Below are 27,739 nucleotides of genomic sequence, written 5' to 3' on the forward strand. Positions count from 1 at the left end.
ACCGAGAGTTGCCCGGTCATAAACTGGTAACAACAACAAAATGCTTGGGCATCTGCGTCAGAGGGCAAAAGGCAAACATGTATACAGAATTATTCCCTGACAGTTTAAAGACAATAATGTCCCCATTGATGCCCATTAAAAACCAAGAGCCATAAAACCAACATTTGAGACATTTTCCTATGTTTGTCCTACCTGCCATTTCCTACAGTATTTGTTGAAGTATTATTAAGCACTTAAAGGTGGGGTAGGTAAGTTTGAGAAACCGGCTCAAGATACACTTTTTGTTATATTCCATGGAATGCTCTTAACATCCCGATAGCAATGAATATCTTAAGTGCTTTGACAAAAAATCCATAAAAAAATGTCATCTGTGGAAGCTGTAATACTGTAAAAAGCACGACCAATCATCTGAGCCGGCCGGGCTAAAATAACTGGATGGCCTACCTGCCTGTCAGCCTTTCATCTGTGCACAAACTTATCTCGTGCCCTCATTGGTCATGTGCGCGTTCGTGTGTGTTGGAGGAGGGGCTCTGTAAGGAAGTGGCAGATTTTCTCCGGTTGTGCATTTTCAAATTCTAGCGCACTCGAGCTGGTTTCTCCAAAATGACCTACCCCACCTTTAAAATTATGTAAATTGTATTGATTAATTTATCGATTACATTTAAAAGAAAATAAATTAAATGCAAAATATTTAATATTATTATATAACTTTTTGGGTAAAATGGAAAATTATGTAAAACATTGAAATATTGAAAGAATAGTATTTATCCCATAGTGTCTCAGTAAAATGAAATATATAATAAACTATAAAAATAATAAAAAACTTAATTGATTGAAAAAACGAAAGGGGAAAAAAATGAAAATATTGATATGTCAGTTTTTAGCCACAGAGATGATTTTTTAAGAGCAACTAATTGCACCTAAATATACCTTCACAGCCAATCAGAAGTATTTGAGAGCGGTAAAAGTACTGTACTTACACAACCCTGGTGTAAACTATGTTTCAAAGGATGCACAAGCCTCATGCTTACCTTTCAGTTTGTTGTGTTCAGAGTCTGCAGGAAACAGCACGTCGGGGAAGAGCTTCTCGAAGCTGTAGCCTGCATATCGAGGTCTGTTCTCCACGTAGGTCCTCACCGATTGGTTGAGCTTCATCAGGAACTCCTGAGACGGCGTTCCCAGCTGTTCGATCACCTTGTTCCACTGGTCGATATCTTCAGGGTCAGGGTTAAGAGAACAACTGCACTGGGTTTGGACTAAAAGGGGCCGACTTTTCAGAGTCGAGGAAGGTCATTTTTTAGCAACATTTTCAACTAATGTAGAATAAAAGAGAGCCATTTGGTGACTTTCTTGCACTGCGTTGTCATTTAGAAGATTTGGTGACATTTGTTATTTACTTCAAAGTAAAAGAGATGGATTTAATTAAAACCTGTGGAATCAGAATGGACACAACATAAACTTAAAAAGGTGATGTTTACCTCAAGTAATCCAGATGTTGGAAATACTGTATGTATGCAGAACAGAAACACACACATACATACAGATCTACCTGGAGGACTAATACAGTCATGCCTGGTTCACATCTCTTCTCATCTTTAACACTGAATGAACAACAATGAGGAAAAGCCATTTTTTTCGCAACAGATTTTCGTCCATAACCGATTTTATAAGCTATTTTTGAAAAGCGATCAATGGTGCTTGTTGACGGGTATTTACATGGTTTGAACAATTATTTATTCATATATCTAAATCCATTCACTGCGGTCCTGTCAGAAGGTGACAATTAGAGAATCATGAGGGTAGCAGATGAACAGACACTGATTTTATTTGCTGATGAAATACCGCCTAGGCTACCATCTGCGTGTTTTTCCTTGCCGGTCACAGAGAACATTTTTAACCGCTTAGAGATGTCCCGCCCCTTAGATTATCACGTACAATGTGTACAATGAGCGCTAGCCAATAGGAGCGGATGTTACGAAGGTAAACAAAGAAGTCCAATGGAGGTGTATCAGGCAGTGTGTGGGAGAGAAACTCCTTCTGAAGGGAACACGGGGATTTTTGCCTTTGCAGACCATGTACATGCACAAAAACTATATAACACACTACCGGAAAGGGAACACCCCAAGGAGCAGAATAGGGCCTCTTTGAAAATGTCACGCCTAGATGACCACGGCTGATGATGTACCGGCTGTATCTATTAACACTCTCTAGTCAGTATCGGCACGGCAGGAGAGTACGTAAATGAACCTATATGGGTGATTTCTACAGTATCTGCTTCACTCAGCTTCTTGATCGTACACAAAAAAAAATCCTATCCTACTATTATTGTTTTTATACATTTTTTCTAAAGAATTTGAATAAAGTTTCCAAAATGCTAATTCCCTCTGATATCGCAATCGCAAAATCAGTCAGAAATAATCTTCAATGGTTATTTTTTGCAGAATCGTTCAGCCCTAACGGTAAGCGACTATTCGCCGATGTTAATTAATGAAATAAATGAATTTTCGAGTGTGAACACGATGTCTCGCTCGGCAGGTTTTCCCCATTGTGTGAAACGATATGAACAAGATGTCAGACAGAAGGATGAGAGACATGGGGTGTTTCTCAATGTCAAGGAAGGATGCTCCAGAGCCACTATTTCAAGGATGCTACGTCATCGAGTCCCGCCCGAATGACTGTTCCAATGTCCAGGCTCCATGTAATTCTACCGAGCCCGGCGTACTTCGTAGTGAGAAATTTCGAGGCTGCACATGTGTATCCTCCGCGGTCTTAAAATCCCCACAATGCTTTGCGCACGGACCAATTTCCCAAAATATGTGGCGGAAAATGTAAGGCGGGGCCCTCTCATATGACGCACACCTGCACACTTGCTCGCCTGTTCCATTCTTCGTTCTCCGAATGCCAGGAAGGATTATTGCCTCGCTTCTGAAGCAAGTGACTCGGAAAGACATGTGCTACCAAGCAAGCGTCCTCGACATTGAGAAACACCCACGGACTGCATTTAGGGTTTTTGTTTTTTGGGATGGAGGTTCAATGTAAGGATACGATCAGTGCCTGGAAACAACACACTACCCCGGACCATTTCAGCCATGATGCAGCCAACAGACCAGACATCAACTGAAAAATGAAATGACAAACCACCAAATTAGCATGCAGGACTGGAAGACAAACTGAAAAAATAACCCCAAAAACATGAACAACATAACAGAAGGGAAAATTATACATAACAAAAACATGATGTGGGGCCAGGTGATGTGTTTGATGCATGACGGAAATGAATTGCATGCATGTTGAGTGCACTCATTGACCTCGGTCAGCGTCCCAGGAAGAAGATGTCAATTGTATTTGACGTGCATTTACGATGTTTACACTGAAATCGAATGGAAGAACTTATTAAATAATGTTTAAGATTGTTTCTGCAGCAGGTTGATTGAATGGTGAATCCTGAGCTTTTAAAAAGTGAGACACTGACTGTCAAGTTCTTTGTTTTATTTGCAGAGATGTATTTTAACACCCTCTGTATCCTCACTGCAATTCATATAACTGTTCGACTTCGACAAATCCACCTGAGAAATTATTCATATTCTCCCAATATTTCTCGATCAGAAGGCAGATTTTCTTTGTGTTATTCTGGGGAACAATTGATCTTTTTGTGCGACTGCTGCTATGGCTTTTTACAAAGGCATATGGAGAGCAGTTTGAGGATACACAAGCGTATTTTATGCACGATCTCAGCTATGAACGAGCAAACTTCTCAATTCTATTTCCGTTTCTTTTTCATGTGACTGTCTTGAAGCTGCAGTGCAGGTGCTGAAAGGTGTGTGCGGTGAGTTGTCGGGGGGTGTGTGTGTGTGTGTGTGTGTGTGTGTGTGTGTGTGTGTGTGTGTGTGTGTGTGTGTGTGTGTGTGTGTGTGTCTGCATGAAGAGCAGGTGGGTGGCTGTGATTCGAGGTGTCAGGCAAATCTGAGAAATAGAACGACTCTCGTTGCTCACAGGATTTGATCTCCGTGCGATCCGGCAGATGAAAAAGAAAATAAAAGGGAATAGCTTGAAGAGATGAAAGACGTTTCGGTGCTACGTTGTTTTTCTTTCAGAAGAGAAATGCCAGACACTGCTGCAAGCAGCTCAAGGATACAATCCCTTCCTGGAAAAAGGATTTTGTGGCGAACCATTTCTGCCATAATGCAGCCCACAGCCCAAATATCCACTACATGTGCGCAGCGTAAAAAGGAGGGAAAAGAGAATAAGCAAAAGAATGCAACAAGTCAGCAGGAAAAATTAGTTTTGGTGAAGAGGAGGAAGGACAAGAGAGTGAAGGTACTCTCCTGAGTTTGTTATCATAGGAGCATTATTGCTATATATCGACCTAATGATTTCTGTACAAAAGGAAGAAAGTTATTCTTTCAAAGTCCAAAAATCTATATTTGCTTAATTTTCTATTATGCACCTGAGCTGATACCTAATGTTCACCTATCTGCGTGGCTACTAGAGCCTTAACCATGTTTTTATCGAAGGGAATTTAACATTTCAGTAAGTATGAGTGTTAGATTTCTTGCCGAGAATTCGATAGAAAGGCTGAAACCACCATCGTGTGTCTGTATGCTAAATAAGAAACTATAGAGAATTAGCTTAGCTTAGCATAAAGACTGGGAACAGGGATAACCAGCTAGCATGGCAGCCATTCTTTACTCGAGCTTCATATCTAACAAACAGACATGAGTGGCATCAGTCTTCAAAACCAATTCATGGCAACTAAGCATATTTCTTAAAATGTTCGACTATTCCTTTATTACAATTTTGCCTAAACTGTGACCGGAGCACCAAGAGAAACTGCACAAGTCACTGTTTTCATTCTGGCGTTTTTAAAGCCAGGCTGTATGGAGCGCAGGACCGGCAACCTCTAAATAAAACATCAAACGCATGCTGAAGCGCTGCTGGGAACTGGAGTCCCCCGACAGGAAGTTTCCCACAATGCACCTCTGCCCAACATGCCAACTTCCCCGGACCCCTTGAGTGTGACATTTACAGTGGGAGGTGCTGAAAAACATCCCATGCAGCAGGCCAGGCAGTAGCTTTCGGAGCTCCTCATTGGTCGCTGAGAAGGAGCTGCTTCTTGTACTCACCGTTGGCCTGGTAACCCATTCCCAGGATGACTTCGGGGGCGCGGTAATATCGGGTCACAACGTAGGGCGTCATCAGGAGGCCGGTGGCGGCGGTTCGGGCCAAACCGAAGTCCAGGATCTTCAGAGTGCAGTCGGACTTCACCACGATGTTGCTGGGCTTCAGGTCCTGACAGGAAACACAGAAGATTCAAGATTCAGATTCAAGGCTTTTATTGTCATGTGTACATAGCTACAGTGTAGTTATGTCAATAAGAGAAGAGAAGAAGTACCTTATTGATCGCAATTTGGGAAATGTTTGTGTAAAATATACATGTAGAATTTACAAATTAACAATAACAAGATATTTATATTTATATTATATATAAATAAGTATGTGACAGATGGAATATTAAGTATTAAACAAGTGAATATATAAATGTAAAATGTACAGTGTGACTTTATTCCAGAGAAACTATGGAGCAGAGACTTCAATGAAAATCTGAGGTCACACGCTCCTCCAACAGAGCAACACAATAAAACAGATAAAATAGTGCAAGTAAATACAATCAAATAGAATAGAATAGAAATAGTGCAAGAATAGTCTATATCAGAGTTCCCGTTAGCCGGTAATTACCGGACTATGACCGGTAAAATATGCTGAAGACCGGCAAATCTAAATCTCTCCGGTCAAAATGTCCGGTCAAAATAATTTCCCTTTAGCGCAATACCGCATCAGTTGCGCCACTTATGTGACAGACAAGAATAGTCAATTATAATGTCTAACACTTAACGTGGAGAAAGAGATGTCCTGTATGGGTTGATTGTGCGTTGATCTGTTGGTAATGCCTCGGGGTTCCGGTGGGCATGTAAACAAATGCATAATGCTGCGCTATACTTTGCGGCCTCACCCGGTTGCATAGCAACGCTTATTGTTTAGGTGTCTTTTAATAAGCAGGTAGTCATATCATTAGCTAGAACTAGCTAGATCTGATCGATATGGACATAAACGCGAGTGAAGTCTAATCTGACGGGAGAGAGAGATCAGCTGCTGCTGACGAGTCGACACGCAGCTCTGCATGATCACCTGCAGCGGTGAGCGGAACAAAAACACACACTTCAGGTTAGAATATCACACTTAACTATTTTAATTACCTCTCAAACTACCTAAACTAGTTATAGATATGTTTATTTTTACTGTCGGGCCACTCATTACTGGATCCGCGAGCTGCATGATACTGACGGGCTGTCAGGAGAGGGAGAGAGAGCGCTCCGTTTATTATTCCCGTGTTTTTATCAGTTACTGAACACTTTTGAATAATGTAGTTAATCTACTAGAATTAGTTTGTTTAATATCGAATCATATCAATTTGTTTAAAAGCTCAATAAATAATAAAGAAGACCTTTGACCGGCACTTTTCTCATTTTGTCCGGAAGATTTAAACTTTAACGGACATGTTGACCGGCAAAAAAATATTCTAACGGGAACTCTGGTCTATATACAGCAGGGACAGAGTTAAAGGGCTTGTTGACACTGAGGGACACATGTGGGGCTAGATGGTGAGATTATGCTCTGAAAGGTAAAAGCAAGTAGTTTGACGTTGTTTTTTATATATTTTTCGCTCAATAATCCCTTTTGAGTATGAATTTAACATTGCTACCAGTGTGTCTGAACGTTTCTTACTTTTAATGTAGATATACAATACATTTCACAATGTAATTTCACAATGCAATTCTGCTTTAAATGGAGAAAGGAAAAGGTTTGATCTTTAAAATCTTGTATTTACCTACTCTCCTTATTGCCTGTTGTTCTTATGAGTTTAACTTAGCTAACAGTGTGTCTGACATCAAAGTCAACTGAAAAACAAAACGTACATTTTCACTTTAGATCAGAGATATCATTTTCCCACGGTTGCAAAATTCAACAGCAATTTTTGAATGGAAGAAATAACAAACACGACCAACAAAAAAAAAAATGTTCCCACAAAATCTGCGCCCTTTTTGCTTCCCTTAGGACAGGGGTGTCAAACTCAAGGCCCGGGGGCCAAATCCGGCCCATGACTTCATTTTCTGTGGCCCCACAAGAACGGTTAAATGCCGATTTACAGAAGCACGTTGCCCATAAACTACATGTCCCACAATACATCTCAAAGTTTCCCTTTTTTTCAAAATTTTCCTTTTTTTCAAAATGTTGTGACTGAAAAGACTTGCAATTATTTGCCCTAGACTTCTTCTTTCAGACGTAGTTAATTATGAAGTTATTACCCTATCCGAAAAATAATCCAATGCAGAGGCAATAATGTAATATAATACGTTATTTTATATATATTCAATATTTATATATGTATTTTTATATAGTCTTAAAGTTACAACCGGCCCTTTGAGTGCAACCATAATGTTAATGTGGCCCGCGATGAAATTTAGTTTGACACACCTGCCTTAGGACATAACATGGATAAATATGCCTGAAAGATATCTGCATAAAACATGACATTATCAAGCAATTCTTTTTTTTGGCATTTGGAGATGCTTGTTGTTATTATGTGACTATGTCCAATTTAGAAAATAAAACATTTTCTCACTGGAAATCCATTCTAAGTTGGTTTGAAATACACATTTGAATTTTAAATGGCCTGAGATTAACCATTGGACATTAAACAATTGTCATACATGTGGGCTAGTGCGTTGGTGTTCGGACCAGGGGAGCACAGGTTCAAACCCCACTGCAGTCAGCATGTCGTTGTGTCCCTGAGAAGTGTCTTGCCCATGGACACAACGACATGCTGACTGCAGTGGGACTCGAACTTGCTATCCCCTGATTCGAAATCCAGCACACTATCCACTCAGCCACCCACGCTAGTATTTGTTTTCCTCTGTAAGAAACTGTAATTTATTTATTTACAGTATAAAAAACAACTACCGACAGAGATGTGGCTTCAAAGTGTTTGGTTTCCTTTGGTAGCATTTTTTTATTTCATCCTTATTTTCCAGCTCTGTGTTTGTATATCAGAGCTGCAATACGTTCTGCTTCATGTCACCTGACACCTGCAGGAAGAGACAACGAGCTCTGACTCTAATTGTCTCCGTTAGTCTCCTGACGACGCTCTGAACTCCCCTGATGCATAACAAAAACAAAGATATTTTAAAATGCTTTTCCTTTGAAGAGGAACTTTGTTTTCCCTCTGCTGAGGGTAATCCTCACAGGACTCGGTGCCTGTTGCCAGGCCAATGTGCATCTGCCTATTGATATATTACAGACGTCATTTGCAAGCTGTGATAGTTGGTAGTAGATTAGAAATGTCAACTCTTATTTTATAATTACACCTTTGCTATTAATCATGATCCCTCCCTGGTATAGAGAATTAATCAAAATACTTAAAAATGTCCAAGGAGAGCTCAATCAAACACACACTGAATCCAGTCATCTAAAATGCCATCTCAAAAGAAAACACATCTAATTAAATGTCAGACTTGAACAGATTTTCCTGGTTTGAGTCTGGTAAATAGTGGCTTATAGAAACACTGCAATGAGACGTGTAGCAGTGGCACTAAAGCATGTATACTTGTGATTATTGGCTGGAAAATAGAGATGTCCCGATCCGAAAAAATTGGGGATCGGAATTTTTTTTTTTAATTTAATGTTACAAAACAAAAATGACCATGTTCACGTCTTAAAGTCATCCTGAGGCCTTAGTTTTGGGTTAAAATTACACAACATCATGTATGTGTTGCTTCTTTTGGGCTTGTTTTCATAGACCTGGTTGCTTATTTCTCTCAAATCTGGCAACAGTGGGCGCAGTGTCTAATAGTAGCAGTAAGCTAACGAGAGGCTACGTTCAGCTGGTGCCTCGGGAGTCGGGACAGAGAAAATGTCAGGAGTTTGGAAGTATTATAAAATTGAAAGCGAAGGCAGTGTAACAGCCAGATGCAATGTTTGCAAGGCGGAGGTTCCGCGTGGTGGAAAGAACAGAGCTACGTTCAACACGACCAATCTAATACAAACACCACCAACAACAACACGAGGAGTACACAGCGGCCACTCAGGTAACGGCACTGAAACAACCGACACTTTCAGAGACTTTTAAAAGGAAAGAGAAACTACCCCAGAACAGTGAAAAGGCCAACAAAATAACAGCCAAGATAGCTGAATTCATCGCGTTGGATGACCAGCCGTTATCTGTTACCTTTTTTTTCTCTTAATGCATTGCATAAAGATCGGAAAAAAATCGGTATCGGCAGATTGTCAAAATCAAATGATCGGAATCGGATCGGGAGCAAAAAAAGGTGATCGGGACATCCCTACTGGAAAATGAACCCTAGATCTCCCTGGAAGTGAGCAAAGAACATTTTCATAGTGGCCAAAAAGGGGTACTTCGATTACCGTGATTAAGCGATGCAATTGGGACCAAAAAAACATTGACTAACATTTTCTAACATTGGGAAACAGACATTTTTCAGCTATATCTACTACCCAATACGAACATTTGAATACATCTTATTCAAATCGTAAGGTCCTTAAAGATGGAAAATGCTCTAAAAGCCAAATCCAGATTTATATCCCCACCTCCATCAGTTTAAATGAGCTAAGATTGATCTTAACGATGCTGTAAGGTGACAAATTGGAGGCGGGGCTTAAGGAAAACACAAAAGCACACACACTCTAAGATACAGGTTTTCTTGCACTCGAGTGATTTTGTCTTCATGCGAAACTGTGCACATTTCAGATGTATAAATGGAGCCCAGCCTATAACGTTGTATCCAGTTCTGCTTTTTCCATCCATGCTTAGCAACTCTGAGCATCTTCAGGAAGACGACAGAGCTCCCATCGGAGAGGTAAAGCCTCCGGGAACACAGGAGCTGAATCTTTGGCGATCCATGACTCATGTTGCATGTGTTACCTTGAGAAAGCTTCGTGCTAACGTTAGCTTCGCCTGTGGCTCAGTTACTTCTGGCTGGCAGAGCAGGAGGAACTAATCTACTGCTGTGTCTTTACTCTGGAAGGTGTGTGTGTGTGTGTGTGTGTGTGTCTGTGTGTGTGTGTGTGTGTGTGTGTGTGTGTGTGTGTGTGTGTGTGTGTGTGTGTGTGTGTGCATACAAGAGGGATACTTTGTATGTTGCTTCTGGCACTTCAGGCTGCGTGTGTGTGTGTGTGTGTGTGTGTATGTGTGTGTGTGTGTGTGTGTATGTGTGTGTGTGTGTGTGTGTGTGTGTTGTTTTAAAGTGAACAAGCACCTGAGTGTGTGTTTTACTGCAACCTGTCCATTATCTCCGCCTCATAACAACCTATCAGGTGATTTCATATAAGACTGAATGGTCTTTGCAAGGAATTCAAAATCAGATTGTGAAGAATTTTCCAGGAGAAACACTTCCTCACTTTCTTACTGAGGGTTAAATATGAAGACAGCTAAAACACTCTTGTCTGAACATGTTATTGAGATGTGGTCGTCATGCGTCACTGTGATTGGTTCAGCTGTTTCAGAGCAGTGATACGACTGGCTTAGAAAATGTTATTTATAACCACCTCCTCCATCCAATCACCTTGATAAAGCGTTATTGCATGAAGAGCTTTTGCACCTACATGAACCAAAACAGCAGGTTTGTTTGGAGACGCTCACACTGTCAGTACGGCCAAGATCTCAATGACATGGTGCCCTAAATCTCCTTTGCTTAATAAGTTCAAAAACTGCAGTGTAAAAATGACAAGTTGGGGTTTTCAGAGGGATTTTAGAGCCTCTATTTCTTGTCTGATGGCATTACATGTCATTTAGCTGATGCTTTTATTCAGAGAGACTCACAATAAGGACAGTTAACCATGAGGATAAAAACTCAGAACAGCAGAAACGTGCTGTTTAAAATTTGCTTGAAATAAGTGCTTGTGCATTAGTCATTGTAGTAGTAGCATGTGAAGGACACTGTTCAGGAACTAGTTGTACCAAATGCTCTGTATGTGATGACTAGTTCCATTCTTGAGAGGATAATAAATACATGGATCCTGAGATTGAAGCTCAAGCCGGTGACGAGTGATATTTTTCCAACAGTGGTGCTCACCCTGTGAATGATGCCGGCAGCGTGCAGGTGTTTGATCCCACACAGCATCTGGTAGAGCAGGTAGGACAGCCGCTCGTGGTCCAGCTCCATCTGGATCACCTGACAGAGGTTAGCATCCATCAGCTCCATCACCAGATACCTGCAGGGACACCACAGACAAGATAAGATATCCAGAAGAAGCATGTAGTCGGACATACATGCACAGACAATCCTACATACACAGAGGTTTCATATGGAGGCTTCAACACAGTCATTATTTAACCTGAGAGGCAGCATATTCTTTCTGACAATATTAGTTAAACACATTGAACATGTGATATAATATGATTCATGTAGTTGGCAAGTTATTTGAAACCATGGATTATTTTTCAGACATTTTACTTTGCTGTTTTTTTCACCACACAGGGGAAAAGTCAACACTTTTTGACATATCATTGATATTTTTCCTGGCATTTGAAAAGACTAATTGATATTTTTTGACATTTTAGCAATAGACTTTTTACATTGTGATGTGTTTTTGTTGTTGTGATAAGTCACTGACATTTTACCAGTACTTTTAGGACATTAGACCTATATATATATATTTGGAAATGTCACTGATATTTTACATAATTTTTTTGAAAGAGTAATGGATATTTTATTTGTATTTTTTAACGTTTAACATTGGGGAATTTTTGAAAACCTATTTACACTTTTTTCTAGTATTTTTTGGATATTCCACAAATATATATCTGGACATTTTACTAATATTCTTTTTATATTTTGCTCAAATGTTCCAATATTTCCCAGTTGTTTTTTTCAGAGAGAATTTCTAACATTTTACTAGGTTTATTTTAAAGGTCCCATGTCATGGCCATTTCTACTGATCATAATTCCATTGTTGAGGTCTACTAAAATACATTTATATTGTGCAATGTTCCAAACTCACATTGGTTTCTCATACAGCATCTCTGTATAGTATGTGTATTCACTCTCTGTCCTAAACGGCTTGTTGGAGCTCCTGCCCCCCCCCTCCCTGTGAACCCAGTGGCCGTCTGCGAGACAGCGAAACCCAGCCCGAAACACACACACACACACCCGCAGCCTGGCTGGGAGTTTGTGTGTGTGCTCAGGCTGAGTTCCGCGGTGTCTTGCCGACCCCACACCAGTGAGCCAGCTCACACTGTCCCGCTCCTCGCAGCAGCGAGCCTCGCAACGTCCCGCCGAGTGTGTGTGTGTGAGGAAGTCCGCGGATTGGTCCAAACGTAACGGCTCCGCAGACGTTACGTTACGTCACTATACCCGAAATACGTCACTATACCCAAGAAGTAAACAATGGAAAATGAGAAATGTCCAACAAGGCGTTCTGGGGCAGCACAGACAGGTATTTTCTGTGTTAGAGTTTTACTCACTACAGGGTGTACTTTGAGGGTTAGTGACTCTGCAGACCGTTTACATGCAGAAAAACCTTCATAACACACAAGGGGACGGGTAATAACCAGAAAATCATGACATGGGACCTTTAAAGATATTTTTTGCATTTTTCATCAGTCCGGAGAGCCTTACATTTCTTATCCATCCAGATTAGTAAAACTAACATATGAAAATAAGTGTAAAACCACATTTTCCTCAGCGATGCAGCACTTGTTTCCCGTGGCATTTAGGAAGTGACAGACAGTAATGTTTCTCCGTCTCAAATCGGTGCTGATGTTATGTTCTCTGGCAGCTGTTACATCATCACATCTTCACACATGGAGAAAGGAACCTTCAGACGTATTTTTAAACACAAAGACACATTTTGGGGACAGAGCGTAAAAAGTAGGACCTCTGCTTGGACGATATTTGTATGTAGTCCATGTTTTAGTACAATAATTACCGTTATTTTATTTGTAATACGAGTCTGCATTCAGGTATACAAACAAACAGCAGGATGGAGTGTTTTCCTCCGTCCTCTAAATGTGTGTTCGCTCCGCAGCCCTCTGGCTAAGATTTGTCCAGTTTCCTTTTTAGCTCCAATCAGGCAGACAGAGCGCTGCACACACACACACACACACACACACACACACACACACACAATCTCTCAGACACTAACACACACAGAGCTTCTAGAGGATGGCATTAATCATGTTTGTTCCCGTCATACTCCGCTAAACCATCACTTCCCCCACTTCTCAGTTCAGTATTTCCTTCTCTCTGCCATCCCACTTCCACTCATGGATGTCCTGACGACTTCAAACACATCGGGAACGCTGCCAAATATAACCTAAAGTTAATGTTAAAAAAGGCAGTGTGCACCGTGATGCAGAATTTATAAAAGTTGGACATTATGGAAGAATAATATTAGACCATAATGCAAAATCTGCAGTCCTCGAGAACCACTATTTAGTAGTTTGCATATTAAAGATTGTGTGTCATGGTTTCAGGTTTTGTTTTAACGCACCTTTGATATCAAGTATGGCCATTTGTCCTGTCATTGTGACTTCAAAATGAAACATACTTACATATTTTTCTTCTTACTTGAAGAGCTTTTATCATGTGATGTAAAGTGATAATGGTGGTGGGAGAGTTAATTGAAAACCTAGATTATTTTTGAAGACATTTTACTTTGCTTGTTTGAAGTTTGTTAGGAAATAGTCAAATGTTTCTACATTTTACTTTCAGTGATTTTGTCCCCGTAAATACATTTTAATAACATTTTCTTACATTTTAAATCAGGGTATTTTACTGAGATTTTTTGAAATCTTACTAGTACTTTACTTAGAATATTTGGACATTTTAAAATGTTTCTTTTTTGTATAATTCTTGAAATTTCACTCATATTTTCTGACATTTTAGAGTTGATTTTCCTGAAAGAATGTGTGACATTTTACAATTTTTTTGACATTTTCACGAGTCTCTCCGTATAGCCATAACCATCCAGTATGTCTTATATGAAGTCCTTCTCCCTGCACTGTGTGTCTGTAGCAAAGCAGCATCTAACACACCAACGAGAGATCAGCTGATCCCCTAAAAGTCAGAAAGGTAATCCTAGCCCCCAGCAGGCTTCATCCTGGATCGATTTTACACACACCAGGTGATATTTGGGCGCAGTAATACTCACACATCTTGGAACTCTTCCAGCGTCTTCTGTGGTGTGAATACATTTAACAGGCCGATTATCTGCAGAGGAGACAAACGGTTATAAATCTCTGAGAGTGGAGGGAAGAGGGAGGAATCTCTGAACAACTGCAGCAGCCTGAGCATCAATAATGAATATCAGGACATTTTACGCCTAAAAACACGACATTAAAACAAGCTGCATGACGGGGCACTGCGGTTATTTACAAGATCAGCCGTCAGCATCAAACAAGGACACTGAGGTGCTCTGATGCAGCACAATCTCAAATGGACGCACAAGGACAGGAACGATGATCAAATTGATTTAGTTAAGTTATCCTCAGGGTACGCTCTGTGTCCTCTATTACCTCTCTCTCAGATGCACTGCTCCCCGGTGCTTGTTCATCACATTTCATCTTATTTAAAGTCTGAAGCAAGCGTATGCATTTAAACCCAGTTGCTCTATTCATAGGAGCCAGAGGAATGTCAAATTAAAATATGAATATGTTAGTTTTAGTGCTACATAACATGGAAGTCACAATATACATAAGATAAGATAGTAAATATGTTCAAACGTATCCCTAATGGTAGACTACACATAAAATAATTACAGAAAACAACAGAAGAAGTCTCTCACGTTCTTGTGGTTGACACACTTCATGAGCACCAGCTCCCTGTAGGCGCGCTTGGCGTGAGTTTGGTTCTGGAACGGCCGACTGAGCTTCTTGATGGCGACGTTCCTCTCAAAGTTGTGATCATACGCTGAACTGAGGGGAGGAAGGAGAGCAGAAACTCAGACAATAATAACATTTAGGTTTCAGCAGCACTTCTATGAAGACCACAGGATTATTACTTCACACACACAGGGTGCGTCTCACTTTAAATGGATTCCTTGCGTCCCTCACTTGCGTCGTTTCCTTCGACTAGTCCCTCCCACCAGGGAAGCATGGAGAGACGCAAGGAAACCACGAGAAGCAGGGAAATGAGTTTTAAGAGCAATGGGACGTCGTTTCCTCCGGAGCGTCACGTGAAGCGACGTCCGTTTGTGATGACGCCGCACAGCTGATCGTCTGACAGCAGCCAGATCAGTGCATGCGCTGCATCGTCCAATCAGGGAGCGATACACAGTAAGGGGGCGGGGCGAGTGTCTGATGGTTTCACCGGAGGATGGTCTGGTAGTTCCTCGATTATCGCTCCTCCGTTATCACTCCTCGGTCCTCCGGCAAAAATAAGGCCACTGGGACGCTACTCAAGATGGCGCAATGTGCAATTAATCGTATTTTAATCGCAATTACGATTTTGGCCTGCCACAATTACGAAAACAACATAATCGAAAAAAACGATTATTTTGCTTTGCTAGGTTGTGACAGTGCACTGCAACATATTTGATCTAATGTATTTGTATTTATCATATTTACATATGTTTAGTAGCTTGTTGAAGTGCGCTCCAAAATATTTGTTGATCTTGGTATTTATTATTTTGATATTATTTATTTAAATGTATCATTTATTTTTGTATTGGTTTTTCAGTTGAATTATACGTTCAGGGTAATCAACAGTTAAAAAGATACTGTTCAAATTATTATTTGTATTTAAAAGTTCAATAAATGGATGTTTTCAAAGTCAATGAATAATCGTATTTAATAATCGTGATATCAATTATTGACCAAAATAATCGTGATTATGATTTTTGCCATAATCGCACAGCCCTACAAATCAACTTCCGGTGAAACCGAGCCCGAGGAGCGAGGAAATTAAAAATAAGAGAAGTGAGACGCACCCACAGAGAGACTTTAACTCAGTCTGTGTGTTTCGTTTCCTATCGTTACTGAAGAAAGGTGATGGTTACTGCTATATAAAAACACATTTGAAAGCATTAAGCTGTTTATTTGTGGCCATTACAGGGCAAAACAAGTTGAACATTAAACATAAGACACATTTCAACCATATTTAAGGACATTTTCTGTATTTTCCAAACTATTTTCTCATGTTTTTGTGTCTCAGTGACTGATGGGAACAACGATTTTAGAAATTGGCTCAGTATTAAACGAGAGCAGCCGGCAGCCATGAAATGGGCTTCATCGAAAATGTGGGACCACTCAGAGTGTTGTTTTGTGGCTGCCAACAGGCTCAGTTTGTTGTTGGCTGATAGCATTATGGAAAATGTAACTTATTCTTTACCTTTTGTGTCTCAAGTCCGGCTCAAAGAAAACCTTTTAAAGGTAGGGCAGGTAAGAGAATGGAGAAACCAGCTCGAGTGCGCTAGAATTTGAAAGTAAGTAACCGAAAAAAAGTGTTTCTGAAGTGAATTACCTACCCCACCTTTAATTGTGCCTTTTCAAATAGTTTTGGTTTATTTACAGGTTTTCTATCCGCTATATTTACAGTAAGTCCCTACAATTATATATAAAGGAATAAACAAATAAAATAGATAAAAAAACAATCTTACCACGTAGTATTTTTCTACGTTTTTACAACCACATCTCACAGAGTTTGCCTAGTTAGTTAGTCTGTTATCATGCAGCCTTATTAAAGGTAGGGTAGGTAAGTTTGAGAAACCGGCTCGAGATACACTTTTTGTTATATTCCATGGAATGCTCTTAACATCCCGATAGCAATGAATATTTTAAGTGCTTTGACAAAAAATCCATAAAAAAATGTCATCTGTGGAAGCTGTGGTGCTGTAAAAAGCACGACCAATCATCTGAGCCGGCCCGGCTAAAATAACTTGATGGCCTACCTGCCTGTCAGCCTTCCATCTGTGCACAAACTTATCTCGTGCCCTCATTGGTCATGTGTGCGTTCGTGTGTGTTGGAGGAGGGGCTCTGTAAGGAAGTGGCAGATTTTCTCCGGTTGTGTATTTTCAAATTCTAGCGCACTCGAGCTGGTTTCTCAAACTTACCTACCCCACCTTTAAGTGATCATCATTAAGACAACTAATGAAGACCTTGAAATCCATATGAAAACTGATAAAATGCTGATGATTGAGAAAGTGGATCTTGAGTTTATTCGGGCTAGTTGTTAGAGTGTCAAAGAAAGCCTTTTTAATTGTGAATTTCAAATAGTTTTCATCTATTTTTACAGGTTTTCTATCTGCTATATTCACAATAAGTCCCTAAAATGAAATATAAAGGAATAAACAAACATACAAGCTAACAAAATAGACAAAACAATCATACTACATAGTTATTTTCTACGTTTTTACAACCACATCTCACAGAGTTTGCCTAGTTATTCAGTCTGTTATCAGCCACTAATCAAGTGATCATCTTCAAGATAACTGAGCAAACATCAGCCACTAATGAAGACCATGAAATGCATTTGAAAACAGATAAACGTCTGATAATTGAGAAAGTGACTCTTGAGTTTAAACTACTATTTTTAAGACTGAGACATTGTCTTGAACTCACCAGACGATCCCCTGCGCTCCGGATCCGATGGGTCGGAGGTTCTGGTAGCGTTTTAAGACCATGAACGTTGAATCTCCCACATCTATACTGTAGTACTCCTTCTCACGCTTGTTCCTGTTCATCATGAAGCCGTGGACAAACCACTGGGCATCCAAGTGGAGCTCTTCTCTCGAAACCTGCAGCGCGTAGAGAGAGAGAAACAAATGTCATTTATGCAACTTTTTAAAAATCATATTTCACTGGATATCAACACTGAACTAAAATGAAGGAATTAATGAATTTCACTGATATTTTCTGACATTTTACATTGTTTTATTTAAAGAGCTACTGGATGTTTTATTTTTATTTTGTGATGTTTTACATTGGGGAATTTTTGTGAACCTATTTGCCATTTTTCGAGTATTTTTAGGATATTCTACAAATGTATATCTGGACATTTTACTAATATTTAAAAAACATTTTACAATATTTCCCAGTTGGTTTTGTTCATAAAGAATTTCCAACATTTTAGTCGTTCTTATATTTAGATCTTATTGAGCATTATTTTATATACGGCATGTTTCCAAATCAGCAAAAATCTAAGCTTCCTGCCAGTGTTCACAACAACAGCCAATAACATTTTGACAAAGTGCTCCTACTGTAGATTTATCCATCAAAAAGACAGGCTGTCTGGCTCGGAAACAGCTAATTACCTTCAACACTTCACTTAGTTCATTTATTAAACACTTCTAAGATTGGTATAATGAGGGGACCTTATGTAATTAATTTTAAACACCCTTATGCAAAGCTTTCTAATACTCATTTTAGTCTAGACAGCTAACTTATTATATTAATTCTTTAGAGCGAATTAAATCATTTTGAATCAAGTTGCCATCCTGTGTGTGTGTGTGAGTGAGAGTGAGAGTGTGAGAGTGAGAGTGAGAGTGAGAGTGAGAGTGAGAGTGTGAGTGTGAGTGTGTGTGTGTGTGTGTGTGTTTTGGTTGCGCTTCCACTAGGCCTAGTTCCGGCCCGCCCGGGGTTCTATCGGGGCCAACAAACAGGGCTGAGTCGGGCTGAGTATGCTAAACTAGAGAGAGGAGCGCTGGCAAGGGGGCTACAACTACAACAAGATGAACATATTTGACCGTGATTTAATTGTAATACACGTTTCTAAATGATGCCGAAGTAACCATACTGATACCGGTTAGTAAAAACCATGAATTAATGCTTTGTCAAGTCCAGACAGACGGCAGGCGAAAAACCTTTTAAAATGCGTGTTTTCTAAATGGAATTGGCTAAGCTAACGCAGGTATATGCTCCGACCGTCCACACTCACAACAAACGCCTATACAGACATAAATAAAGCAGCGACTGTATTCACCATGAACACAGGCAGTCTGTGGTTTGTACTTGTTTCACACTTTTGTCTATTTTCTGAACAGATATAAGGAGCTGTGAGCTCTGAGTGCTAACAGCTAACGGCTGTGTTGTTTTTCTGGGGGGTTCTCAATGAAGATGACGTCACGGCTCCGCCTACACTGCGTTACTATAGTAACTAACCCCAGTTCCTAAACTGTAATGGAAGCGCAGCATGAAGTGAGCCGGCCCTGTTAAGGCCCAACGCGGCCAAGCAGTACCGAGCGTGGCGAGGCCGACCGTGTGGTGGAAAATGCGCCATAAGACTTGCATTGATGGCCCTGGCTGGTGGACATCCTCATTAGACGTGACGATTGTGCATTAAGCAGTAAAAAAAAGTGCTGCATTTCCATATAAGTAATACTGATATTTATGAGTCTTACTTCATTCATTAACTTTGGTGAACAATGCAGTCTTACAGAGTAGCCCTCTCCAGGGATGCAGTGCAAAAAACCACACCAAAAACAGCCTGTCTTATGAGGAAAATGCCATCTATGCATCCGACATAAATGGTCGTTTTCTCACTTAAAAAGGTCCTAGAATTTTTTTTTGTATTTTTTGACATTGACGTATAATGAAAACTAATGTCAGATGCCCCAAATCACATTTAAAGAACATTAAATCTTATGTAGCATAATGGCATGGCAAGTATAAAATATATATGATCAATAATAAGTTTGTTTTTTACATTGAATGCATGGATGACAGGTGTCATTTTTCTCAATAACAGAAGGTCTGAACAGTCAGGAAGAGGCGTTAAAATAAACAGCTTTTTGCAGACTGTGGGCCAAAACGAACAAGAAGCCTATAATAATTAATTTGAACAATAAGGTAGACAACTCACACATTAAATAATAATAGGCAGCCGTGTGTATGATGGAAAAGTGGCAGAGGCAGCTACATTTGGACTTTCACAGCCATATAATTCGCCCACTGAAAGCTGTGTTTATCTGAATGTATTTCCATGAAGACTTTTATGAATCATGAATCAATTTTACTGACGCGTCGCGCAGATCATGTGTGCGATGGTACAGTGTGAATGTAACCAGCTATAATGACTTCTATATAAAACCCAAAGGTCTGTGTGATGGAGGACGCAGGAAGCTGGCTTTAATGCTGAAGACAGGGAATCATTAGTGGAATTTGGAGCATTTCGCTGAGGAGGTCGGCTTTGTGATGATAGCTGTACGTTGACCCCCCCTCCCCCCCCCCCCCCCATCGACTCCTGGATATCTCTGACTACCACTCACCCCCCTTTTCTTTCAGTATCCATTAGCCTATGAGCTTCTCTTTATCTTTGCCATCCTGTCTGACTTCCTATTCCTGGGAAAACGCTCCTTCCTTCAGACTTCCTTTTAAATATGGAGTTTTTCCTGAGTTTCATATCATGCACTTCTATCAAGTTGCTTCTATAGATTAATACATCGATATAACAAATGAAACCGCAACTACATTTTACAGCGTCTCTTCACTCTCATCTCCTCTCTGCTGCCTTCTTCTCTTTGACTTTGATCATAACGTTATCTTCTGTTAGCGCAGCAGGACCTTATCAACCGTCTGCAGCAGAGACACACTGTGCAGACATTCAGGGATTTATTAAAAGGTTCACGGAGGACCCTGAACTCCTTTCTTATCTTACAGCGAGAGACATAATGTTGAATCTCTGGACAAAATAGACCTATGCTCAAAAGCATCCACTCTGATACAGAAACACATATTTATGATGTCCATTTCAAATCAAACGCTTACTAAAACAAAAGGGCACTAGACTAGAGTTCTAATCTAGACCAGAAAACAAGGCTTGTAGATTAATGCACGTAATGTGGAAGCAAAATTCACAAGAGGGAGTTACCAGCAGTGTTTCCGCCAGACCAGGGCTGAGAGGGCGTCCACCCCGAGGGGGGGGGGGATGTCACGTTGTGTCACGTGACTTGAATTGAGCTGTCCCTTATAGATACTATCTCTTTACGTATGCACACACACACACACACTTTTGAATTGCGCCGTCCCTTATACTATCTCTTAACGTCTCTTAACGTCTCTTAACCCCTCCTGGCACGGTATTTTGTTTTTGTTCCGTTACAGGAACGCGCTTTGCTGGCAGCGAAAATAATCCCACCAGACTCCTTGCCCCTCCAACAGACGGATGTCCTGTCCTTTTTCCTTTTCTTCATTTCAAGCGATAAAAAACTCTCGATCTTCTCTCAAATTATGAATTTTTTGGGACGCCCCTCAGGCTCGAGTTCAGGGCGCTGATAAGTGCGTCAAATGACGGCAAGACGCCCCCCTGGCGGAGAACGTTGGTTACCAGCAACATTTTGAGGCCATAATCTGCTAGCAACAGATTATGTTATGCTAACTAAAAAAGTTAGCATAACACCATGGATTTGTTTTGATGTCAATCGAATTAAATCCTTAAACTCGAAGACCCTCAAACATGCCAACACATATTCAATGCAATCTACAAGATGATAAGATTCATTTATTAATCGTTTGGCGTCTAAAATCTAGTAAGATAATACAAACATGTCCAAACTAGTTTCTAAAATCCGAGGTGATGTCCTTAAAACCCAAGGACACTCACCTTGATACAATAAAAACATAGAAATGCAAGAAGATCTCCACATTTGAGACAGAATCTTCGGCGCCTTTTGCATGAACAATTACTGAAACGTTTAACTAAATATCTGCAATCATTTTTCTATCAACAAAAACATTAGGTGGACCAATTGTGGAAGCTGTAGCCAGACTCTAAGAATTGATTTGCACGATTACGCCTGCTATATTAACTCTATAAATAATGTCCCTATATATCCATATTACCCAGGCTAATGGTGCATATCATCAAATCCTCAGAGCAGCAGCAAAAATGTCAACTCCATATGCCGCTGGTATCTGACTGCAAACAGACCAGAAAATAACATGAAGGGACTTCCATGAGCTTTTCAGCAAATGTCATTCAGTAAATCAAATGTAAGCCGCAGTGGAGAGTGTGTGTGTGCTCATGTCATGTTCTACCAGGCCTATTTAAACACCGCAGTATGTGTGTGTGTGTGTGTGTGTGTGTGTGTGTGTGTGTGTGTGTGTGTGTGTGTGGTGTGTATGTGTGCTGATGTTAGGCTTCAGCAGGACATGATTTCCTCTCCTGTTTGGAGGCAGAGCTGCAGACATCGAGGTGGATGTGAGACTGCAGGATCTGTGGCTGCATGGGGAAACAGAGCTGAGCGATTGACAGTGTGTGACAGTGTGTGTGAGAGTGTGTGACAGTGTGTGTGAGAGTGTGTGACTAGTGTGTGTGATAGTGTGTGACAGTGTGTGTGAGAGTGTGTGGACAGTGTGTGAGCCAACATTCAACTGTTAGAGGAGGAGAGAATACAGCCAGGTCCGCACGCAGAGTGAATGAGTGAAAAGCTGTGTGATGGTTATCGAGTGAGTTCTGCAGGTTTATACAAAGACGTAAAGAAATGAAAGATAGGAGAATAACAACCTTTTATCCATCTCTGCACGTGAGATGAGCTGCAACAATTGGTCAACTAATCATTTAGTAGATGGACAGAAAAGAACTGCAAATGCACGCTAATCCAGCCAACTCTAAATATGGAGTTTTTCCTGCGTTTCATATCATGAACTTCTATCAAGTTTGTTTTCCTATAGGTTAATACGTAACATTATCCCGCTTATTACAACGGCCACATTCTCAACAAAGTAACGATATGACTCCCACTATTAATTGAAATGCTTTTATGAATTTAGAAAATGATTTTATTGATTTAAAAAATAGTTGTATGTATTGATTTAAATTGACATGCATCCGCTAAGAAAAATAGTCCGTTGTTACCGTTTGAAGAAAAAAAAACGTAGCAACGCAACGGCAGGAAGGCGGAGCTTTTGATTACAGATTTGAAAACATCGTTGCTTGCTTTAAAAGTAGCACAATTCATTATGTCAAACCTTGGAAAGTATCTAGATATCCCTGCCCTAATGCCAAAGTAACGGCAACTGAATTGTGTTGCCGTTTGATGTCTATGTCTGGGGACGCTGCGTAAAAAGGAGGGTTCTGCCCCGTTACTTCTCCCGCTGTTTTCTTGTGGCTCTTGTCTTGTCAGTTAGAAAAGCAAACTGTATGCAGTTTGCTTTTCGGCCAAACTGCATACAGTTCAATCGACCGGACTTGTTTTGGTGCAGAATGTGAGCGTCCTTAACAACGGTCAATAAGTCCTTGACAGCGGTCTGTCTGTTCTGGATTAACAACGTGTCACGTGTTCTGAATTGACCAATCAGAATCGAGTATTCAACTAAGCCATGTAATAAATAGATATAGACAAATAAAGACAGGCCCACAAGTAGATTTAATCGATCTGTCTGCATAGCGTGGGCGGCAAAAAAGGAATTAGTTGGTGTATGGACAAAATAAAACACATTTTTGTCAAACAGATAACTGTGTCACAAAGTGTCAGACATGGCTTTTGTAAAGGTGAACACATATGTCTAGATTAACACCTGTGTCTCCCAACAGCTGTCCATCACCCCCGTCTACCCGTCGTCAGATATCACTAATCAGCTCTTCTTTTCTCTGAATTTACAGACTTTACCGACCAGGTTCAAGATGAGTCCACCGGCAATAAGTCGTAGCTTTTATCGCCGAGCTGCACACATTCAGCTTAAAGTGGACCTATCATGCTATATTTGAATAATATAGTGTAGGACCATACCTATCTATATAAGGCATATTTATACTTTTTTTTTTCAAAATACCAAACAGATCATGCATTTTAGCCATGCCTCATTTCGCTCAATTTGAAAATGTTAGCTCTGTTTTTGCAAGGGCTGATTCAGTGAGAACAGCACCACCTACAGGCCTGGCATATGTACTACAGCGTCTCCAGCGCTTTCGAACGGCAATGGCCGTGGTTGTCTCCTCCTGATTGGTGGAGTTGGCCCAATAGCCGTAGCGCCACCGTCCTGACGTCAGGACAGTGTTCAAATCTGGATCAGTTTTGATCAGATCCGTTGCAGCCCCTTTTTTAGAGATTTGGGTATGGAGGAAAATAGAGAGGGTTGTGTTTTCTGACACTTGGTGAGTTCCCTGGAACACCGGGGACACATATTCATGTATAAAAGACGTACAAAAGTGCATTTTGCATGATAGGTCCCCTTTAAGTGCCAGACATCGGTACCATTAAATACACTAAACCACATTTAGTTACAGATTGTCTAAAGGGGCTATTTAGGGGTATTTAAGCTCAAACTTCCAACAATCTGATAACCTGAGAAGCCAGTTTGTTTCACACACAACCATCTGAAAAGCAGTCGTTGGTACATCTTAGAAAACGTGCAGGAACTTGCAAAAAGGTACCGTATCTCAATCATCGTGTTTCACAATCAATCAGATCAAATATGCCGGCATCTCCAGTTAATAACTAACTTACTGGATTTGTTTGGTCTTGTGATCCCTTTAATACTTGGGAGAATCCAGCTACGTAAACAACTAAGGTGCTAATCATTAAAGAGGACACAAAAACAAAAGGATATCTTAAGGTAATAACCGTGAAATGGAGAAAAGTCAATCAAGATAAACTCAGTGGGCATCAAAACAAATGTGTACATACAGGCATGCAATCATCTGTTTACCCACAGTTTGTAAATCATACATAATGTACAAACTGAATTCAGATTGCTTGTCTTTACAATAGCTGCTAGAGGTGTTGGCGCAAAACATACATTGGCACAAGCACAGAGAAACAAGCAATGTTATAACACCACACACACACACTACACTACACACACACAGACACACACACACACACACAGACACACAGAGGAGGATCTGAACACCATCCAAAAGGTGCGGAAAGAGACGATAGGGTGTTTGAACTGTGGCACGCTGCTGTTTCATTTCATCAGCACATGCCACAGTGTGTTCCGTCTTTAAATCAAATATAGACCCTAAGAGGCAGAATATAGTATGCGACCGTGAGTCAAATAAACCGACCTGTTAATGGCGTTTCCATACAAAGAGGTGGACAATTTTAGCATGGAGGACCTCAGAAATCAACTGTGGTACAACCATTAAGATAAAATAACCCAATATTGACAAGCCTATAGGATCAATATCTCTCTCAGTATCAAATATCTCCAGATATGAATGTGGTAGTCATGTGGTCTCATAAGGTGCAGGAATCAGATTTCTAAGGATTGACCACCACTGCTGTTCTCTTGGCAGGGTGTTTAGAAAGCCTTGCCCCCACTGTGTGTGCAGTGCATTCTGGGAGATGCTTCACCCGAATGTGACAACAGGAACATGTTAAGGCCCAGACACACCAATCTGACACCAAAGAACTCACACAGACGGACCCGACTGTTTGTGTCGCTTCACGTCTCCTGCGTCTTGGCCATGTGTCGCACTGGAACACAACCGCAAAAGACTTCAGCCGACGGCCAAGTAGCACGTAACGCACTGCACATGCGTGAGTGGCAATAACTTTCCTTACCAGCAGGCGGCGGGTAGTGTGTATTCGTCATTAAAAAGAGGCAACAACAACCGGAAGACAGACTGGGTGATACACCGAGAGAAGAAGAACAGACTGCGTGATATAAACAAATAACAAATAGCGTGTGCGTTGGTCTTCGGTTTCTTCATTCCAGATCGCTAAGATGAAAAATAAACTCTTGCGTCCAGCTGAAATGAAAATGAAAAAGAATAGCCGTCTGTGTGTGCCTTCTTAATAGTTTGTTTGGGTCCCTCACTTCCGTTTCGCTTCTCATGCACTGATTCGCTAAGCTGAACAGCCAATCAGAGTGATTTATTTGACCGACAGCCTTTGGCCGATTGGTTTTCGGCCAAAAAGGTGTCGGCACGGCCGAAAAGACAAGACGGTGCGGGACACACCAATCTGAGTAGGGCGACACGACGCTCATCGGCGGCCTGACATCTATCGGCTCGGTGTGTCTGGGCCTTTAGATAGATGATGCAAAAACACCTGTCTCACACACGCAAGCTGCAACATGTGACAACCTCAACCTCACATACCTTTGATCAGACTATTTGAATAAAGACAGTTATTAAAGTGTCTGATTATTTGATAGATTACAAACTCCACATTTGATTCCCTGGCTTTATAAGCTAAGTTACTTTACTGTTAAGATAGAGGCAAATGCATAGTCACCGTATGAAAAACAATATTACGCAAGGAAGAATAGTCCCATTTAGCTTTCATTTTAACAGACTGCAGCATTGCATACGGCCAAATATTGATCTGCTTAGTGTTGCTATTGAACTAGCAGAGATGCTGCAACAGTATAAAACCAATGTTAATCCACCTATGCTTCTTTTACAGTGCAGGAATTGAATTTACCCAGCTAACAAGCTAACAGAAATGGATTTAACTCAATATCACAGCAGTAAATATCCATGTTAGCTTAAACACAGGAAAGGCTTTTTGTTTACAAAGGGGGTGATGTTGTCTTTAGGTGACAAACAGGGGGTCACAGCTTTTGATTGAAATATGTAACTTGTTGTTCTGTGACTGGCGAAACCACCACAGTTTACAGTGTAAACCAGTGTGTTTGTAAGTGTGTGTTAGCATTTAAATGGATTCACTGGTGGATTCCCAGTCTGGTTACCTGCTCATTTCTATGTATATTGCATTTACACCTATTTACAGTAACATGTATGAGACAAATGTGTGTGTTATGGGGCCAAAAGTGTTGATAATAGCATGCCAAATATGTCTCATAAGGAGATAAAAAACAATCTATACATAATTGTGCATTTGAAATGAACTGTTCAATTCATAAACATGTTGAACAAATGCAAGAACAACATGTTTTCTTTACTTTTTGAACATAAACTAGAATAAATTCATTAAAAACAATTATATATATATATATGATATAATATGATATAAATATTATTATACATAAAAATAACAATAATAATGATAAAGAACATTAAAAACCACAATGTCCACTTACATTATTGTACATTATTTATGTTGTTTTGAGTTTTCTCTTTTAAATGATGTTTAACTGTCAACATTATGTATATGTATATGTTGTATGTTATTCATTTAACTATGACTTTGTTTTCTTTTTTATTGTAACTTTGTTTTATATATTATTATTTCTTCTTCTTTTGGGGGTTTTACATTTGTGTAATGTATTTTGCTGAAAAAAACGAGTGAGTTAATGATTACTGTGAAGGATAATGCTGATTAATGCTAATTTATATAATACATTAATAATAAAAATAATAATAAAACACGTAGCCTCTCTCAGTCTGGTTGCCTTTTACCAGTTAGGCCAGACCTGCTGTTGTGGTTTCCATGTATATCGTAATAACACCTATCTACAGTAACATGTGCGAGACAAATGCACGTGTTACCATCCCAAAAATGTTGATGAAACCACCCCAAACATGTCTAATGTGAATAAAAACCCCACATGGAGCTCACCCCTCTCCGTTCGATTCCAACAGCCGCAGTCGGCGCTTGCAGCTCGGACACAATCCGGACGTTTTCCCCTTGTGTGTGTGGAGGAAAAAACAGCTCTTTTTAATCCTTTTTTTCCAGATACACTCCCGTTTTCCTCACACTAGCATGCCAGGGTCATGGCAGAAAACATGTGTAGCTTCTGGGTAACCTAATCGTTGTGCTTCCGTGACAGTTTCTGCCATTTCATACCAACGTCGTCGAAACCTTGCGATGTTTCCT

General features: G+C 40.3%; 1 protein-coding gene across 1 annotated transcript in view; it reads right to left on the reverse strand.

The window, feature by feature from the left end:
• The window catches only part of mapk8b (mitogen-activated protein kinase 8b), a 39,571-nt gene extending 11,832 nt beyond the window's left edge, over positions 1–27,739 (reverse strand). Inside the window, 8 exon segments of the mRNA XM_034134821.1 lie at positions 1,032–1,214; positions 3,046–3,117; positions 5,124–5,289; positions 11,148–11,286; positions 14,227–14,285; positions 14,860–14,989; positions 17,634–17,809; positions 27,482–27,739. Coding sequence (XP_033990712.1) covers positions 1,032–1,214; positions 3,046–3,117; positions 5,124–5,289; positions 11,148–11,286; positions 14,227–14,285; positions 14,860–14,989; positions 17,634–17,758 — 874 coding nt within the window. The 5' untranslated portion in view covers positions 17,759–17,809; positions 27,482–27,739.

Source organism: Trematomus bernacchii, unplaced genomic scaffold (genome assembly GCF_902827165.1).
Source record: "Trematomus bernacchii unplaced genomic scaffold, fTreBer1.1, whole genome shotgun sequence".
In the NCBI taxonomy this organism is placed as follows: domain Eukaryota; kingdom Metazoa; phylum Chordata; class Actinopteri; order Perciformes; family Nototheniidae; genus Trematomus; species Trematomus bernacchii.